The sequence below is a fragment of the Zeus faber genome, assembly GCF_960531495.2.
Source record: "Zeus faber genome assembly, chromosome: 19".
NCBI lineage: Eukaryota > Metazoa > Chordata > Actinopteri > Zeiformes > Zeidae > Zeus > Zeus faber.
Window position 1 is genome coordinate 4,453,487 of NC_137206.1, and position 19,411 is coordinate 4,472,897.

At 50.1% G+C, this 19,411-nt stretch overlaps 1 protein-coding gene across 5 annotated transcripts in view; it reads left to right on the forward strand.

Moving 5' to 3' along the window:
- Positions 1–19,411, forward strand: part of kiaa1217 (KIAA1217 ortholog) — a 73,067-nt gene that overhangs the window by 48,282 nt on the left and 5,374 nt on the right. For 3 of the 5 annotated variants that reach the window (XM_080020033.1, XM_080020030.1, XM_080020032.1), the window contains 13 exons: positions 4,510–5,426; positions 7,380–7,429; positions 8,901–9,043; positions 9,130–9,305; positions 10,877–11,007; positions 11,156–11,303; positions 11,553–12,006; positions 12,552–12,750; positions 13,190–13,488; positions 14,376–14,486; positions 15,051–15,173; positions 16,288–16,374; positions 17,223–18,875. In XM_080020033.1, coding sequence (XP_079876159.1) covers positions 4,510–5,426; positions 7,380–7,429; positions 8,901–9,043; positions 9,130–9,305; positions 10,877–11,007; positions 11,156–11,303; positions 11,553–12,006; positions 12,552–12,750; positions 13,190–13,488; positions 14,376–14,486; positions 15,051–15,173; positions 16,288–16,374; positions 17,223–18,875 — 4,491 coding nt within the window. The remainder of the gene's footprint in view (positions 1–4,509; positions 5,427–7,379; positions 7,430–8,900; positions 9,044–9,129; positions 9,306–10,876; positions 11,008–11,155; positions 11,304–11,552; positions 12,007–12,551; positions 12,751–13,189; positions 13,489–14,375; positions 14,487–15,050; positions 15,174–16,287; positions 16,375–17,222; positions 18,876–19,411) is intronic. The other 2 variants (XM_080020034.1, XM_080020031.1) reach the window with 2 other exon arrangements.

Below are 19,411 nucleotides of genomic sequence, written 5' to 3' on the forward strand. Positions count from 1 at the left end.
TGTGCTACTGTACTACTGCTACATTACTACCACTGTACTACTACCACATTACTACTACTACTACTACTACTGTACTACTACTACTGTACTAATGCTACTACAACTACTACTTTATACTGCTACTGAATTATTACATCTGGAGAAACACTGTTCTGTCACTGGTTAACCAGGAGAGGAGGAGGAGGAGGAGGGACGGAAGGTGGGTTATTAGTTTAAGAGACGGATGGATAGATAGATAGATAGATAGATAGATAGATAGATAGATAGATAGATAGATGGATAGATGGATAGATAGATGGATAGATAGATAGATGGATAGATAGATAGATGGATAGATAGATGGATGGATAGATAGATAGATAGATGGATAGATAGATAGATAGATAGATCCCTTAGAACAGGAGTGTCAAACTCATTTTCACCCCGGGACACATCAGCATGATGGTTGCCCTCAAAGGGCCAGTTGTTACTGTAAGACCGTATAAATATAACTACTCCTTAACATATTGTAAAATAAATGTCTCTGCATTTGATTATTATTTATTCAAGTGTACAAATATTGTACATGCATTTACATAAATGTAAAAATATATGTAAGCACATTGCTCCGTGTTATTATAACATAGATAAATCCCTTTCCTTTATCAGGAAACCCACATTACCCCACCAATCAAAGATCAAACTTTTCAAGTGAACAACACAGACAAATATCATCAAACACAAGTTATTACATCAACTTTGTTCAAAACTTTTTGTCACAGTTGAGACGGGTCAAACTATGGTACAACAAATAATTGTCAGCTGCTAAGAACATGTGTGACAGATGTGGCATTTTACAAAAACAAATGTCTGCAGAGAGCCCTGCAGAGGGCTTACATCCAACTAATGAGAGATGGTTTTGATAGTGACAGTAAACATTAGTCAGCACCACCCACTTTTCCCAGGGTAATTTAGTTTTACTTACCGACCTCTCCACCGCTTCAAAAATGTCCCTCCCCGTCGTCGTCCCATGCACGGCAGCGACGTCCAAGAGCTCCTCACTGACAGTGAAGTCTGCCTTCACGCCTCCTATAAAAATGGACAGATGCGCTTTATCCGTGTTGTCTGTGCTTTCATTAACAGCTTAATGAAAAAGCCAGATAACTGGTAACAGGTAACTGGTTACTGGTAACAGTTAACTGGTAACAGTAAACTGGTAACAGGTAACTGGTAACAGTAAACTGGTAACAGTTAACTGGTAACTGGTAACAGGTAACAGTAAACTGGTAACAGTTAACTGGTAACTGGTAACAGGTAACTGGTTACTGGTAACAGGTAACTGGTAACTGGTAACAGGTAACTGGCGTGTCTCTTCGGCCAGCTGTGTCGCCAGTTGCCTGCTCGTTCCTTAACTCGGTCTGCGATGGTGTTTCTTGACAAACTGACGTTTTTAAAAGTCTGTTTCTGGTTGGGGCACACCTGCTCACATACCTTTAAGGACGCACCGCTTCAAAAATGCACCCTCTGAGAAACACTTGGAAGCTCGGGCGATTTCTCAGCCACAATAAAACTAGCTTTCACTGCTGCATCATTTTTGGCTGTAGCTTTTGTAAACATATGCTGCTGCAATTGCAGTCTGCCTTTATTTCTTGGACAATTTTATGTTTTTCTTGGAGGCTACATTTTGCAAACTTGGCTCCGTGTTTGGTGTCAAAATGCGGACGTAAATTGTGTTCCTTCTTCACTGACACTGCCTCGTAATGCAGAAGACATACCGTTTTTTCTCCTTGAAGCACAAACATGTATTCGCTTTCCCATTTTTCATTAAATTGCCTTCCCTCTGCATACATTTTTCTCTCGTTGGACATTTTGGGATTATTTGTAGATCTTTTTCAACTCCATCACTTTAGTTAAACGCAGATATGGAAACACTGCAATCTAGCGGCAGGATGGCAGCATTTCGCGGTTCACAAAATCGACATGCATTGTGGGAGATGTAGTTTATGGTCACTGTACGCCGTAAAGCAGCATAGACATTTATTTTCAGACAATCATATGCCTTCAAAGCTCTCGCCGGCCACATAAAATGACGCGGCGGGCCGGATTCGGCCCGCGGGCCTTGAGTTTGACACATGTGCCCCAGAGGGTTAACCCTAACCCTCCAGTCAGTGGACACCTCGCTCTACATCTCTTCATATCACAGTACCTGATGCTTCCTGCACCGGTGTGTCTGCAGGGTCCTAAAGACTCACTTCTTCAGGTGGACTACTTTATGGTCGTGGAACGTCCTGCGTTGTCCAGTTTTCCACCGTTATGTTTTAGACAACATGCGACAATGTTCCCAATTTGCAGGAGAGAATATCAAAAATACAAGATAAATATCATGGAAACACAAAATGTTAAAAGTTAAAATCTCCAATGTGTAACCTTGCGATGCAGATGAACTCCTGGTTGAGCACCGCTCAGAGGAACAATTGATAGTTTGTTTGACAGAAAGAAAGAAAGAGAGAGAGCGAGAGAGAGAGAGAGAGACAGATCTGATGTGGTGGTGAAATCCTTATCAGTTTTGTGCTGAGGCTCCTCCTCAGATAGGGTGGAGACCTGCAGCTCCACCTCCTCCATCTGCTCTGCCAAAACTTCAGACTTCAGGTTGAGTTCAGGTTTCAAATTTCAAAGAGTTGGTGTCAAAGGAGAAGGACGATGCAGATGTGAAGTACAGATGTAGACGATTTATTTACTACAATCACGACTCCTTATCTCTCTGTTGGGTGGCGGCTTCACCAAAAGTCATTGAGTGAAAGACGTCTTCAAGGAACCGAACGCTGTGACACGAACCCAAAGGAAAAATAAAACTTTTCCTGTAATGTTTCCTTTTTCAACGTGAGGTGTTGTTCGCTCCTTTTTGGACCCTCAGACGTCTCCAGGAAGCCGGAAATCCAAATATGGAGTGTGTCCTTCAGAAGGCGGGGCCTTTTTCTGTGATTGGCACTTCACTTGCAAATGAACTTGACATGATAAAGAACAAAGATGGCCACCGAGCGGATAGCCACGCCTTCAGTTCAGTATTTCATAGAACTCAAATCTCGCCCAAAAGTTTTCATTCGTTTTAAGGTAAAAACAGGCCATGCCCCCTTGCCGCAGAAACCTTATTAGCACCGCAATACTGTAGTAGAGGAACAGACGTGTCCTCAGCCTAAGAACCATCAGGTCACAGTCCTGGAATGAGGGCTGACTATGTGTGTACACTGTACTATGTAAATGAATACACCTTTTTATGATCTTATTGTAATCTGTATTTGTCCCATTTCAAATCTAAATTTCAATAATCTAATCGAATCCACAAATGTGATCCACGGCAGCAAAACCCGATTGGTCGGGCATTTGTAAAATCGCCACCAGCCGCCAAGTAAGTTGAAAAAACCTTTCTAGAAGGAAAATTAGATTTTTCCAGATTTGTGTTCCTTTTTGGGATTTCTTTATCTCTTAACCGAGTTTGATTTATGAATAGTAGATAATGTTAAACCCTGGAGATAAATATTCCCGTTACATTACATGAGGAAACACTGTTCACTCTCCAAGAAGCTGAACAGCGCCAACTCCGATTGGTCAATTTCGTTTCCTTTTGTTTCGATGATCATTCCTCTGTATTCCATGTGATGTGAAGTCACAATGTGAAACCATTTTGATAGAGTTCAAACTTTAAATCGTACTACTTTTACACACCCCTGGATACATTATTGTGTAGGCAGCGTATACCAACGAAGAAGAAAAGTTGTCGTCACTTCTGTAAACAGATGGTTAAAGCACAGGGCTATATATTAGTATAATATATAGTATATATAATAATATAGATAATATATAAAGTAACAATATATAGTAATAATATAAGTCTTTGTATATCAACCTCGGTGTGTCATTTAAAATTATTTAATGACACACAGAGGTTGATATACAAAGACTAATATTATCGACATACTATACATTTTGTTGTGTTGTCCGCACTTTAAACTCCTAAATAATCCCACTTTCTTCTGTTCTTCTTCTTACTGTTAAAAAAAGCTTTTTTAAAAACAAAGATTTTGTGTGTCGATGACGCTTTTCAACATTCCCTCAAAACACAACAACAATTCAGAGATTGCCCCATTCAGCAGGGTGTCAAGTAGCCATGTAGCAAGTAGCCACATGGCTTGTTGGTCCTCCAAACTATTTGCATTCTGGGAGCTGGCTGAATGAGTTCAAGTGTTGGGGAAACTTTGAGGGTGATTATCTCAGAAATACAGTTTGCTGCACCCTCGTCATTAACAAACCATAGCTTTAAAAATATTTGCTTGATTTGCACAAGTGATGCCTTGTTTTGAAGCTCTGATTCTTCACTTTCAAATGGCATGGAAAGAAAAAGAGTCAAACGGCACCAAATGTACCTAAAACCTGTGTGGGTCACAAATTCTATGATATATACTTTATAACATAATATGTATGTAGTCTAATCCAATCTACTGACTCCAATCTGAGTGTTTGCTTCTCTTCCAGATGCACAGGGACATGGTCTACGCCAGCCGAGAGGTCCAGCCCCCCATCAGGGGCGGACCCCCCATGGGTCCTCCCCCCCACCACCCCATGCAGGCCTCACTGCCCCCCACCACGCCCGGCTCCATGCCCCCCTCCCCCTCCAGGATTCCCTTTGGTGCCCGCCAGCCCCCCGGGCCGGCCGGCACCGCCGTGCCCAGAGACCGTCTGTCCAATGCCACCCCACCCGGCCGCTCCGTGTCCCCCTGCCCCAGCGCCATCTTAGAGCGCCGGGACGTCAAGCCCGACGAGAACTTAGGGGGCAAGAGCCACACTCTGGGCCGGGGGGGCGAGGGTCTGTACGCAGACCCCTACCTGCTCCAGGACGGGAGGATGGCCCACGTGGTGCACCCCGCCGCCGGGCTAGACGGGCCAGACCACCTGGGAGGGGGGTACCACCGCGGCTCCATGCGCTCTAGCGGCTCATACAGCGGGGCCAGCCCCACCGACACCCTGGAGCACCCATCCCTGTACCGACAGAAGTCCAGGACCAGCCAGCTCCCCACACTGGGCTCCAAGACACCCCCGCAATCCCCCCACAGGATGACTGAGGTGCGGATGATTGACATCCTCGGGCCCCCTCACGGCGGGCCCCCTCACGGCGGGCCTCCTCACGGCGGGCCTCCTCACGGCGGGCCCCCTCACGGCGGGCCCCCTCATGGTGGGCTCCCCCACGGCGGTCCCCCACACTGCCCGCCGCCCCATGGCGTCCCTGTTCATGGTGCCTCCCCCCATGGTGTGCCGCTGGAGCGCTGCTCCTCCGCCCGCCAGTCCTTCCGGAAGGAGGAGGTGGGTGGGGGCAAGCTGCGGAGCAGTGTGCCGTCCCCTTTGGCTTCAGACGTCCAGGGGCCCGGCGTGGTCCCAAGCGACCCCCAGACACGGTGAGCTTCCCTGGGGGGCTGAAGGGAGGTCGGGGGTGGGATTGTGGGAGGGTCAAGCATGGAAGCATGAACTAACTGCACCCAGAATCTTCCTAACCGTACCGTTTTAACACCGTCACCCGGAGGGGGCACTGCTGCGTCTGTCTCTACTGTCGAGGTCGTCGCGTTTTTAGGACGGATGTTTGCACGTTCATGCACCAGGGCCCGACTCAATCTTCCAGAAGTCAGCAACCATGTATCAGCGGTCGAAATTTGAACAATTTTATAATTTAGTGATAATGATCCTGTAGAATTAAAATCCATATTTCATCGTCACAATGTTGTTGACAGTGGTCCAAAACTGGGCAGAGAAACGGATAAACTAGGAAAGCATTAAAATCGGGCCCTGATGCACTGCTTGTATTTGCATGAATCTGAACGGATTAACTCTGTTCTGTCCAAACATCTGTCCAAACAGGTTGATTGTTCCAGTCGTTTAGGGAAGTGTAGCCGTACCTCCCATACGGTCTCCACCGTATATCTTTATGAAGCTCTTTGCTAGAACAACAAGCACCTTTCTGAGCTCGGTGCAGATCAGATTAACCAGGAGTTTCGTCCTGTTATTCATGCGGCGAGGTGAGCTTTGCTGCTCCCTGGCTCAAAGTCCATAAACACAGCGTCCCGACCGGTTAGAGGGTCCCATGCGGTTCCACCAGGACGGAGGTTCTTGGGCCGGTTTGTGTTCTCAGGAAGCCCACAAAAATATTGACCGGGTCAGATGAAGGGACGGACCACCTGGGGTCCTGGGAACCGAGCGCAAACGTATTTAGGTGGGAAAGTCGTGCACTTGAACCGACAGAAACTCTTATTAACGCCTGGACTCTGCAGCCGTAGCAGGACCCGGGTTGTCACTCGAAAAACCTGCGTTGTTGTGTCCAAAGAGGTCCCGGTCCAAGGAAGGATGGAGCCGTTCCTCTCCGGCATCCTTCCTCTTGTAATAATAGACGAGGGAGACGAGGTGACGTCAAACTAAAACGACCGCCTTCTCCACGGTCGCCAAGTTGTCTTGGCGTGAGCCCCCATCTGCAGCCGCCGCCGGGCCTCCTAACGACAGGCTGTCATGAGGTCAGATGAAGTTGGAACTCAGAAAGTACCATTTAACTGTCGGTCGCCACAGCGCCATCCCCCGCTCCCATCCACTTGTCGCGTTCAGACTATAAAATATCAGCCTCGTCAGGTTTGTTTTAACTTCCTTAATAAATCCAGCGCCAAGCCCTTCCAATTTCACCGGCGATCGTAAAAAAAAAAACATTTGAGTACGTTTCTGCGGGGGGTGGGGGCTACTTTCAGCCGAGATTTGCTTTGCTCCACTGACCGCCAGTGTCCCGCCAGCTCCAGTGTTTTTTTTTAAAAGCGCCATTTTCTGATGTTTTCTGCAGAGAGCGAATGAAGGCAATGGAGCAACAGATTGCCAGCTTGACTGGCCTTGTTCAGCATGCACTTTTAAAGGGGCCAAACTCTAGTGGCACCGGCGAGGCTCCCAGGTAAGCAGCAGGAGACAGGAGGAGGAGGAGGAGGAGGAGGAGGAGGAGGAGGAGGAGAAACATGGCAACCCAGCCCGCGACCAATCAGACACCCAGGTTGAAGGGTTGAGCTGTGGAGGAAGTCGCGTGGACAGAGACAGTGGATGTTGAGTTGATGCTTTGGATAAATGGCTTCTTGATCAGGTTTTACTCTCCATGAACTCTCCGTTCCTGTGGAGCCTGGAATGAAACGTAGCCTTTCCAACCCAGTGCTTCACTTAGAAACCAGAACATCATTTTAACCTTGTTATCACCATTTAACCCCTTTAATCCCATCCGTGAATGTGTTTGGTTACTAACCCTAACCTGTAACCCCACCACCAAAAGTGTCCTGGTCAGCGTGTGGTTGGTTTGGTGAAGAATCGTCCACTCATGTGTCTCTTTCCTTCAGTGACCAAGCGGCCAAGACGGCGTCTCCGGCCCACAGCGTCAGCAGTGCAGGTCAGTAGCTGTGGATCTGGAACCGGGTCCAGGTTTTATCCGGATCTGGTTTGAAGAGCAGACTAGACCATGTGGGTTAAGGACCATGTGGGTGTAGGTCCATGTGGGTGTAGGTCCATGTGGGTCTCTGATGGTTCTACTAACACACACACCGTGGAATAAAACAACACAGTCACTTTGTTGTGATCCGTCTGTTTTATGAAACACGTCGTTCACATTTTAAACTCACTTCCTACGTCACTTGGTGCCGCAGTAGATTTAGAACCGCCCCCATCTGAGTAACTCCACCCACGGCTGGAGAATAACAAGCGCCGCTGGAACAACCGGTGCAAATCTTTTAAAAGGAAGAGGGATTAATACCAACCGCCCGCGGAGAAACTGTCGACGATGGAAATGTGAGAATTTTAAAAGGAGTCCTGCTGGTGTCTCCTGCCAAAAGTAAAGGTCGGCTGCGGAGCGCAATCCGCTCCGCGTTTTTCTCCAAACAGATCCATTAATAGGGTTATTATTGTAGAGGTATTTATAGTATTTATTTTTATTTGATTTTCAGACGTTTACTTATTGAATTAAACACACGGGCTCGGAGCACGGCAACCGAAGTGGGGACAAACCTTTAAATGAGGCTGTGGATGTACGATGATGGAGATTCAGAAACTGGGTCCATTATTTTCCGCCTCCCATTTTGCTCAGAAACACACTTGGGTGAGATGACGAGGAGGTTGACGTTCTAAAGATCACAGAACGACGTGTCAGAGCGTCAGGAACAAGAGGGTTGTACTGCAGAGGCATGTTACAATGGTTAGACTGCGTCATCTGAGCGGCACTTTCAGCGGCAAATCAAAAGAAGAAACACGTTCCGACCTCAGAGGCCTGTGTGAACTGAACAAGGGGAACGATGAGGTCTGCCTGAAGAAATGTCCAAGCAGCAGAGCAAACCACACACACGCGCACACACACACACCCCCCCACACACACACACACACACACACACACACACACACACACACACACACACACACACACACACACAAACACAAACACACAGGTAAATCACAGCCATATGCAACCAGTGGTTCATGTTGGAACCTGAACTTCAGGTCTGTGCAGTTCCTATGTAAGCAACACAAGAGATTAAAAGTTAAAGCTGTTCCCTCTGTCTGTCTGTCTGTCTGTCTCGCTCTCTCTCTGTCTGTCTCTCTCTCTCTGTCTTTATCTCTCTCTATCCCCCTCTATTTCTCTCTCTCTCCCTCCCCGTCCCCTCTCTACCCCCCCCCCCCCCCCCATCTCTCCCCCCCCCCCCCCCTCTCTCTCTCTCTCGCTCTCTATCTATGTCCACATTCTGTGGAAAATGGCCACATATCATTGGTTGTTTGTCAGCTCAACCCAACCAGTTTTGTTTGTTTTTGTTAATTCCTCCAGTGGCAGCAGCTTTTGTTCCTCTAAATGTTCGCCTCTGGGTGTTCTGCCTCAGGTGGTTCTCCGGTTCTGTCCGTGAAGAGCGGCTCCGTTCAGGCCCAGAGGAGCTCCTCGGCCCCTCTGCAGAACAACCTGCTGCAGGTCCGGAGGAACGTGTGCGACCTGCGGCTGCAGCTGCAGCAGATGAAGCAGCTGCAGGTGAGTGGAGGGCGTCGACCCGGGGTGGTGTCGGTCTCCCGTCGGGTGGTGCACGGCCGCGCGTTAACAACATCCCTTTCCTGCAGCTCCAGAACCAGGAGGCGCTGCGCGTCCAGGTGAAGCGCGCCGAGCAGGAGATCAGCGCCAAGCTGGCGGAGGCCGCCCGGCGCCTGGAGGACCCGGGCCAGAGGCAGCGGGTCCTGGTGGAGGAGGACCGCCGCAAGTACCTGGGCCTGGAGGAGAAGGTGCTGGTGCAGCTGGGGTGAGGACAGCACACCACGCACTGATCCGGGGGCTTGAAGGAGTCCCCGCCGGCTGGGTCGATCGTAGTCCGTGTTTTGACAAAGAGGGGCACGTGATTTGCCACGCCGCCAATCGGTGGCGGAGCTGGTTCAGGGAGACCCCCTGCGTGGCGGTGTCTGCACGCCGGAGCGAGCGTCAGACACACGTGGACGCGGGAGGAACGCGGCGCTCCTCTGGGAAGTTAAAAAGCCGCGACGGCGTGAGGCGAGCGTTTGCGGGCAGCCGACGTCGTTTTACTCCCACTTCATTCACCTTTTAGTGCCGGCGTTCCCCTCCGGCAACCGTAACATCCGTGGTCCCCCCCGTTGTAAATAACAATTTGAACGTTCAAACAGACACCTCCAGGATAAATCATCCAAATTAGTTTCTTTGTTTATTTCACCCCCGGCTACCGGCCGTCGCCGGGAACGCATTTTGCACGATCAAAAGTGTGCTGATGCCGACGCCCCCCCCAGCGCCGCAGGGCAGAGGGGGCCCCCCGACCGTTGGCCCTCGGAAGCGCAGGTTGCGGCAGGCTCATCCAGACCCAGCCAGACGAGTGGAGCCAGCCGACAGGCATTACGGACGGATTCGTCCGCCTGCCCGGACCTGCCGACAGGGAACGCGGGTGCTTACAGATCAGACGTCTGCTCCGCCGGTCGTGGTGAACATCCACCCTGCAGGAGATGGAGATCTCCAGCCGCGCGGCCGTCTGGCTGGAGATCCCCGGCCGCTCCCGTGGTCGGAGCGTGGGGCCGTCTTTAAATCACAGTCGGTCTGCGGCGTCTCTCAACGGGGATGTTTGATGAGGTCTGAAATGAAATGAAATGACCCGCCGCCGCACACCGCGGGGGGTCGCCCACGCGGCTCGTTCCCCCCTGAGGAGGTTCCGGGCTCACCCCCCGGAGCGTTTGATGGCGACCACGTCTGACTCTTGTTTTTTACAGTTTGTTGTTCCTCACCAACAGCTTCAAGTGACTTTTCCTGCCTCTCACTCCTCCATTGTGCAGATGGGTCTGTGCTGCCCCCTGGTGGTCCCTTCAAAGGAAGAACACAAACACACGTCATACGTCCTGCGGGAAGCTGTTTTTCTCCAAACCTGCGATTGCATTTGCATAATTTGATTTTATTTTTATTTTTTTTGCAGTGAAATTGCAAATTACAAATTTCAAATTGCAAATTGCAAATTTCACCGCAAAAAAAGAAAAAATGCAGGACCGAGACAAGCAGCAACGCGTGAAGCAGCGCCCATGTGTCATCACTTCCTGTCATAACAGGCTTTAATCACAGAGACGGCTGGAAACGTTTTAGCGCTCATCATTTTTGCGAACCTAGAGAACCACGTACCGCAAACGAGCGGAGCTTTGGTTCCAGAAATGACAACAAACTTTGAGTTCAACACGGTCGGCGCCGAATAAAATCGCTTCTGTACGACCAGGCAGGCCGTCGTCACGACGACCGCTCTAAGGTGATTGGTGGAAAAGTTGCGGGTGTGTGCTGCGTCAATTTTCATGAGTGACCGCTGCCCGGTGTGTGTGTGTGTTTGTGCAGGGACCTGGAGCACTACGTGGACTCCCTGCGGAGCGACTCGGACGGCCCCCAGCGGGCGGTGACCCTCAGGGAGGTGGAGGAGGGAGCCGTCACCCTGAGGAAGGTGGGGGAGTCCCTCGCCGGGCTCAAAGGTGAGGCATGGCCGCTTGTTGCTTACTGTGACAGCGTGTGTGTAGAAGGAGTTTTAAAAGCACACTCCACCTTAATGTGTGTGTGTGTGTACGTGTGTGTGTGTGTGTGCGCGCGCGTGTGTGTGTGCGTTTGTGTGTGTGCGCGCAGGGGAGTTCCCGGGCCTGCAGACCAGGATGAGGGCGGTGCTCCGGGTGGAGGTCGAAGCTGTGAAGTTCCTGAAGGAGGAGCCTCACAAACTGGACTGCATGTTGAAGAGGGTGAAGAGCCTGACGGACGCTCTGAGCAGCCTGAGGAGGTAACAGAACCAGAACCGCAGAGGATCTAACAGAACCAGAACCTCAGAGGATCTAACGGAACCAGAACCTCAGAGGAGGTAACAACCAGAACCTCAGAGGAGGTAACAGAACCTGTAATAATGATCATTTGATTCCATTTAATTTAAATCAAACTACAGAAGCCTGAAAGAGGTTCTGGTTCTGGTTCTGGTTCTGGTGTGTGCAGTTCTGGTCACAGGTTGTACAACACGTTTCTTTCTTGTCTACAGATGTGCGACTGAGTCCTCTGCCAGCGGGTCGTTAAAAGCCTCCTCGGGTGACGTCGCGGCGCCGGCAGAACCCGCCACCGACGCGCCCGCGCCAGCGGCGGCGCCACCCGCCGCCTCCCAGCCGGAGCCGTGGAGCCTCGGTTCCGAGGCCACGCCCCCCTCCCCGCTGGTCGTCCGCCAGGTCCGCAGCTCGCCTGTGGTCACTCAGCCTTCCCAGCAGTCGGCGGCGCTGACGACCCGGCCCAGCCCCCCGCTGACCCCCTCCGCCGGCCCCGACCAGGCCGGCGGGCCCCCGAGAGGGGGGAGCGCGGAGCCGCCCGCCCCCGCGGAGCAGCAGAGAGCGACTCGCAGCAACTCGCTGAATAACGGCAACGGCATCGTACGCCAGGATCTGGTGATCGAGGAGCTGCAGAGCAGCCAGAGCAGAACCAAGAACAGAGCACAGTCCATAGAGGTAAAGAAACATTGTAATCATAGTGAAATAGCACAAAAAAAACTATGTAGGCAGGAAGCTAAATTCAGGGTTTTCCAAGAGAAGGGTCAAACCCAGAGGCAAGGTTGGGGGTGGGGGTTCAGAGAGTGATGCTGAGAGTGTCCCCGTTACCCACGGTGCTTTTTTGCTTCGTTCAATACACTTTATATACTATATACACTATATATACTTTATATACTATATACACTATCTATATACAGTATATACACTATATACACTTTATTTACTATATACACTATAAGACTTAGTGTTGTTGGGGAGGCCTGCCGGGCCCCCGGGGGCCCTCAAGGAAATTGAGCCTCAAAAGAACTGAGCAAGAACTCACGAAACAGAGACGCCTGTAATGGACAAACAAAGCAGGCGACTGCTCTCCGAATGCTAGGGGGGCCCCCGGGGGCCCCTTCCCTGACAGACCGAAGGGCCCGTTTCCTCCCCGGGGCCCCAACCCTCCGCAATGATCCGGAGCTGGTTCTGGTTTCCCTCAGACCTCCTTGTCGACCCTCCAGGCTGCAGAGAGGGAGTGGGAGGAAAAGCGGCAGAACCTTGGTCACTACGATGGGAAGGAGTTTGAGAAGCTGCTGCAGGAAGCGCAGGCCAACATGATGAAGGGCATCCCCAGCCTGGACACGGAGGACGGCCCAGCGCCGCCCCCTGCTGCGGGGGAGGAGCGAGCACCGCCCCCCAGCCCCGGGGACTCGCCAACAGGTGCAAAGAAATCATATACTTTTACTGTATTCACTGAAGCCGTTCAAAGCTAAAATTTTCATCATGCATGATTTGAAATATTTCATTTGTGCAAGAGGCTGAATTTGCAAAAAAACAATGTCGATCACGTGTAACATGGCAAAACATAGAAATAGAAGCGCGTCGGGAGCCCGCTCATCAATATTGAATTGAATCAATAATCAGGATATGATTGATCAATATCCTGAATCCCCCTGGATATAAATTCATATTATCGTATCTCATATTGAATTGAATTGTGGCCTTTTTATCCAAATGGAATCAGGTTGCGAGATCCTGCCCAACACGACCCTGCACTAGAACGTTGCACATGCACCTGATTTCTGATATCTCATTTCTGATTTCTGATATCTAATATCTGATTTCTGATATCTGACTGGTGTTTGTCCACTGTGCACAGTGGAAGCTCCGCCCCTTGAGGTGAGCGCAGAGAAGCAGTCCAGACCAGGACCCGTGAAGGCCCCCAAGCCGGTGTTTGAGAAACCATCCAAGCCGCCGTCCCCCAGGAGCCCTGTGTCCAAGCCGTTCCCCGCTGAGAAGACCCCTGGCAAGACCTCCACCCTGGCACCCGAGAAGACCTGCAAGTCCCCCCCTCCCCCGCCCCCCAGGAAGACCTACAGCAGCTCCGGCTCCGGTCTCACCACCACCCGGTCCGGAGAGGTGGTCTACACCAGCTGCAAGGAGTCCCTGTCCTGCCAGGTCTGTCTGTCTATCTACCTGTCTGTCTGCCTATCCCTTTACCTGTCTGTCTATCTACATGTCTGTCTGTCTGTCTGTCTGTCTGTCTGTCTGTTTGTCGATCGAACTTTCTGTCTACCTGTCTGTCTGCCTATCCATCTACCTGTCTGTCTGTCTATCTACCCATCTGTCTGTCTGAATGTGTCCATCCGTCTGTCTGTCTATCTAACTTTCTGTCTACCTGTCTGTCTGCCTATCCATCTATCTACTCGTCTGTCTGTCTGAATGTGTCCATCCATCCGTCTGCCTACATATTGTTGGATGTAGTATAGCGCACAAAATGGTGCCTGATAGAAATGACAGGGCGTATTACTTAAAATGGTGCCCAACATAGAAAATGTCTCTTTGTGACATGTCACATCCATATAGCCTTTATGACGACTTGCTTAGGAGAGACTATATGAGGGATGAAGCTTTTGTCATCTCAGACACTCACTCTATCTCGCTCTCTCCCTCTCTCTCTGACACTCTCTGGCGCGCTCTTGCTTTTGGCTCGTCTCTTGGTCTTTGTCATTGAGCCAATAAAGGATCCATTCTGCATCGCATCCGTCTCCATCTTATTGAAGAATCTCCCGACATCAACCAACCTGGGAGGGATCGGTTTTCCAGATCCCAACAATTTTGTGCGCTATACTAAATCCAACAATATCTACCTGTCTGTCTTTACATCACTGTCAGACTTGAGTCAGAGCTAGTGACATCACAGTTAGAGAATATTATTTTATTCATATTTATTATATTTTTGATAGTTGATCTTGTTATTGAAAGGACCATGAGTGCATCGTAGGCTCCTGCATTAACTGTAAAAACAATAAGCAGTATTCTCACTCTGACGTCTCTTACTGCAGGAGGGAGAAGAGGAGGCTCCTCCCCCAGCTCCCCAGACCCCGCCCCCTCCCACCACACAGCCAATCAGTGATGAGCAGGAGGACGCGGATAAGATCGTGGCAGAACTGCAGGTAAGACACGCAACACGCGCACAGACACGCACACACACACACACACACACACACACACACACACACACACACACACTAACAAGCTGAGTGTGTGTGATGCAAGGTAAAGTATTGGGAAACGTCCAGTGTGTCGCCCCCTGGTGGTTAAATACGCTGCACCCCGAACGGCTGCTGGTGCTGCGTCCACCACTGTAGGAGGTCGCTTTGGATGAAAGTGCCTGATCAGTGATGATGTAAGAAAAAAACTAGTCATACTAGTTATTAAACTAGTCATACTAGTTATAACCCTCCTCAGTGTATTGTTGTATTCAGTTAGTAGTGAGTAATAAGCAGGATGATGTTCATCCAGACGGTCGTCATCTCTAAATATCCTCCTTCAGAGAGACAGACCTGTCTGTGTGGACGTCATCCTGCTTATTGTTGTGATGTGATCTCAGCTCCACTCCTCAGGACCCGGAGTTCTGTCGGTCGGGTCATTACCCGGCTGGTGAATTTCAAGGTGATCAGTTCCTCCAGGTCCGGGCCCCGCCCTACCGTCCCCCTGACCTCTCGTCCCCTTTCCAGGTTTTCCAGATGTGCACAGTTATGGATGTAGGGGGGAAAAATGTGGTAGAGCCTTCTGCCCGAGTTGAGCCTCAGATCAGAGAGCTTAGAGCCGGGGCCTTACTGCCCCCCAAAGAGAAAAAGGTAAAAGATGCGTCTCCATTTAGCTGTCCGTCTTAACCGCCTGCCTCCGCCGAACGCCTGACACGCCCACGGCCGTCCTCTAACCCTCCTGCTTCCCAGAGAAACCTCTGTCGGCCCCACGCTCCTCCTGCTCCTCTTTCCCCCCCTTTCCACCCGACCCTCCGCTCTGTGGAGTTCTGGGATTAAGTCTGAAAGACGCGCGGGTCTTCCTGGGAAAATGACTTTTTTTTTTTTTTTTCTGCTCCTGATTTCGTGATTTGTTTTTACCTCTTTAAAATCTGAATCAATCAATAAACTCCCTAATACTGTGTTCCGCAGGAAATGACACCTGTCTTCTGTGTTTCTTTCCGACAAGTTTCCTTCCTTCCAAATCAGCCGTAAGAATTAAGAATTCAACATTCTCCAAAGACAGCCTGGTTCTGCAGACTTGGTTCACTAGGGGGCGCTCTGAACCCTTTGCATGCCTTTCTCCCCTCACCTTCACCTTCTCTGAGAAATGATCTTTCTCTGCGTCATGCACAATTAAATCTGCCTTTTTTTTTTTTCAATTTTACCCCTATTTACCTTCACCAAATTCTAAGATTAACTGTACGATTTATGGTTTAGATAGTCTGCGCAGCGGGCAGCCAGAGATTGGATTCCAGCCAAATCGCTCCAGCTGATCTAACTTGGTTGGAATAAAATCCTGCTGATGGTTTTCCAGGCCTGCTGTCGGTTATCGACTCTTGACTCTAGAAAATATCAGCTCTCCTTCACGCATCATAGACATAACGTTACATGGTTAAGTGAGAAATGTTTTCATTGATATGATCCATACGCCCGTGTGACTTTGCAATAATAAACGTGGCATTCGGTTTTTTTTATGTTTCAAAACAAAATAAATAAGTTTATAGAGATATATATATATATATAGTGTTTTCTCTTTTCAACTCAGCAATAACTAGGAATTTCGGCTCAAATAGTTTTGCTCTTCTGCACTACGATACCTCCGCCGATCTGAGCGGTTTATAGAATGTGATCGGGAGGCAAAGGGTTAATGCCATAGACGCTAATGCAATGCTTTGTGTGAAGCCCCGACATGCTAACGCACCAGTTCCCTCGCACACTGTCCTAGCAGAGCTCTGAGCCTCCAAAGGTCAAAGATGAAAAAGGTCTGCACACGGACGAAAACGGAAACACAACTGTCCGACAAAGTCCTGGGGTACGTACCGCACTAGGATCCACTGTTTGGTTCATTCCCTAAACCGTAATGGAACCGGCTGAACTCAACTCCGCTCACGGTGGCACCGGGCACTTGGTTGTCCACTGCCGACAGCACGCCCCTCAATGTATCTGGTCGTCATAGCGACACCGCATGAAAGTTGTGCCGTCGTCTTCAACGCGACACACACAGGAAAGAGGGAGGCCATCGACGGGACGCCGTTCCTGATTCTCGTTGTGCGCCCCGATCCGCTTTTTCTGCTTTTTCGCCGCGTCTGACCCCGACGACGGTAACTGGCGTATCTGAAAAAAAAGAAAACCCTCTGATCTCTCTGCTCAGCGATGTCTCTGACCTCGCTCGTCGCCGTTTCGCCAAACAAAACCAGTGACCCCTGTTGTGCGTTGATGACGCAGACACAGTGACCGCTGTGTCTGACCAACCCGTGGTCTGCAGTGTTTTCACGTGACATTTTAGTATCGCCTCAGCTCGCTTGGAACCCCGACTGTGGCGGTCCCAAAATAAGTACCGGGTACCAGGTACTATCCCGGTGCCCAATGGAAAACCAAAAAGGCGAGACGAGTCCGAGTTGAGTTGAGCTGGTTCCATGCAGGTGGGGAAGCTCCATAAGTGTGATTTTGTTCAATGGCTTTAAGTTATTTCTCATGAAAGCACTTTGAATTGCCCTTGTGTGTAACATGTGCTCTACGAATAACGGCACCTTGCTTTGCGTAGTTCTATTTTTCAAACAAAGGTTTGCATCCATGAGCAACATAAATATGATAAACCATAATCACCTGCTTGTAGTTCTTGCAGGGTGTCTAAACATGGCTTCTCTGGTTTCTTGGCAGGTCATTTACTATGTGACTGGACAGATTTCCAAAGAGCTTCCACCCTCATTGGGGACGGAGGAATCCACTGACCGCAGGGAGTCCACACTTCCCCCAACACAGGTGTCAAATGTCAATGCTAATGAGAATTCCCCAAGCCAGCAGCCTCCGTCAAGGCCTGTGTCGTCTCCTCCTGTATCACCTCCACCCATATCTCCTCCGCCCATATCGCCCAAACCCGTGGGTCTGAATGGCTTCAAGCTGCCTAGGAAGCAGGTGAAGCGCTCGGTTTCCCTGAAGACTAGTACAGAAGTAGAGAAAGGGAATATTATCCTGAACCAAATTAACAAGGAAAAGAAATTAAAGTCCTCAGTGCTGCAGGAGCACAACTCTTCTCATAAGAGGATCATCGCTGAGTCTGTGGCCACCTCAACTATCAGTGTTACTGCGAAGGAGCCTGCGGTGTCTCCCCCAGAGAAGGCTCCTGACCAAGGCACTGAACTGCCCGGGGTTAAGTGTGAGATGGATGATCAGGAAGCTGGTCTCAGCCCCGACCTCCCTGGAGAAGAGGCTCCGCCACCCCCTGACAACATAGCCTTCATGATCAGCAACACCAAGGTCCAGGCGCTGTCCTGTGGAGAGTATCAGGAGCTGGTCAACGCCAAGAAGGGCAGTGTCCAGACCGTCACTGTAGGAGGGGCAAAAAAACGGGGGAACAACGCAGAGCAATCTGGCTCGGATCCCTCAATGCCTCCGGACAATGGCTTCAACAAGAAGCCGGTCATCATCATCTTTGAGGAGCCCATGGACATCCGCTCAGCCTACAAGCGGCTGTCCACCATCTTCGAGTGTGAAGAGGAGTTGGAAAGGATGCTGGCGGAAGAGCGTATTGAGGAGGAGAGCGAGGAGTCGGACACGGAGAGGAGCGGAAGGCTTCAGGTAAAGGTTGGAGGCCCTGAAGAAGGGAACGACAAGCACAAGAAGGTGTGTGGTGCCCAAAGCTCTTCAGGGACCCCAGATCAGAGCAGCCCCTCGTCCTCCACATCTTCCATCTCTGAGCTGATGGACGGTGGACTCAACCTGGAGTCCTCTGGAGACACCAAGCAGGACGCTAAGAAGAAGTTCAAGTTCAGGTTTCCTAAGAAGCAGCTTGCAGCGCTGACCCAGGCCCTTCGTACAGGAACTAAGTCAGGCAAGAAGACCCTGCAGGTGGTGGTGTACGAAGACGAGGAGGAATCAGATGGTACCCTCAGACAGCACAAAGAAGCCAAGAGATATGAGATTGTGCGCGCCAAAGACAGCCACAGGGCTTTGGGCTCCGACTCCCTGCACAGGACCGACGACATCCGGAAAAGCACCTACAAGACTCTGGACAGCCTGGAGAAGACCATCAAGCAGCTGGAGACCACCATTAGCGAAATGGGCCCTTGCGTTGCAGAAGAGCCAGGAGGGGTGGATAAACCTCAAATGGAGGTGAAGCAGAGCTCGGAGGGCGGCGGGCTGAAAAGGTCCGCTTCGCTCCCTTCCTCCAAAAGCTCCAGCCCCAAGATCCCTCTACCCAGTAAAAGCTCACTGCGAAAGAAGTCCAAACCTCAGCTCCTCCCTCGCCCAGTTGTCGTTCCTTCTTCTCCCACCACCAGCGCTGCCCCCAGTGCTCCCAGCAGCGTACAACAGGTCTCTCTCTAGCTCTTGTTGCTTCAGGAGGCTTTGGGTCCTTTTTTAATCTTCCCACCTACCTTCACTCAATCCCTAACAGCTGAGATTACAAATTCATTAATCCAACCAGTAGGGCCTTGGGAATGTCAGGAATGTCCCCTTTGGCTTTCTCCCACTGTAAAATCATGATTTACATGATTGTGGAGTGGCATTTCCCTGGGCTTCTTCCTGTCACCTTTTCCCTACTCAAATCACTGCTCAAACTCTAACTGGGGGTTTTCAGCAGGTGGCAAAGTCTCTTATCAAACAACGACACTGTATGTTGATGGCGCTTTGTACTCTGTCTGGTTCTCAGCTGCATGCACTGTTGATGTATTTTTGGGTGTCAAGGTTTTCAGGGGGTGCATGTGCTTCCACTGGTGTTAACTGGATCAGTGTTCTTAGTGTTGAATCAACTGGGTTTTTAATCTGTGATTGCTTTACATTTTCACACTTCCTATGTGCTGTTTTGTTTTTTTCTTTCTTTTACTTTATTTCTTGTTTTGTTTTTCGTT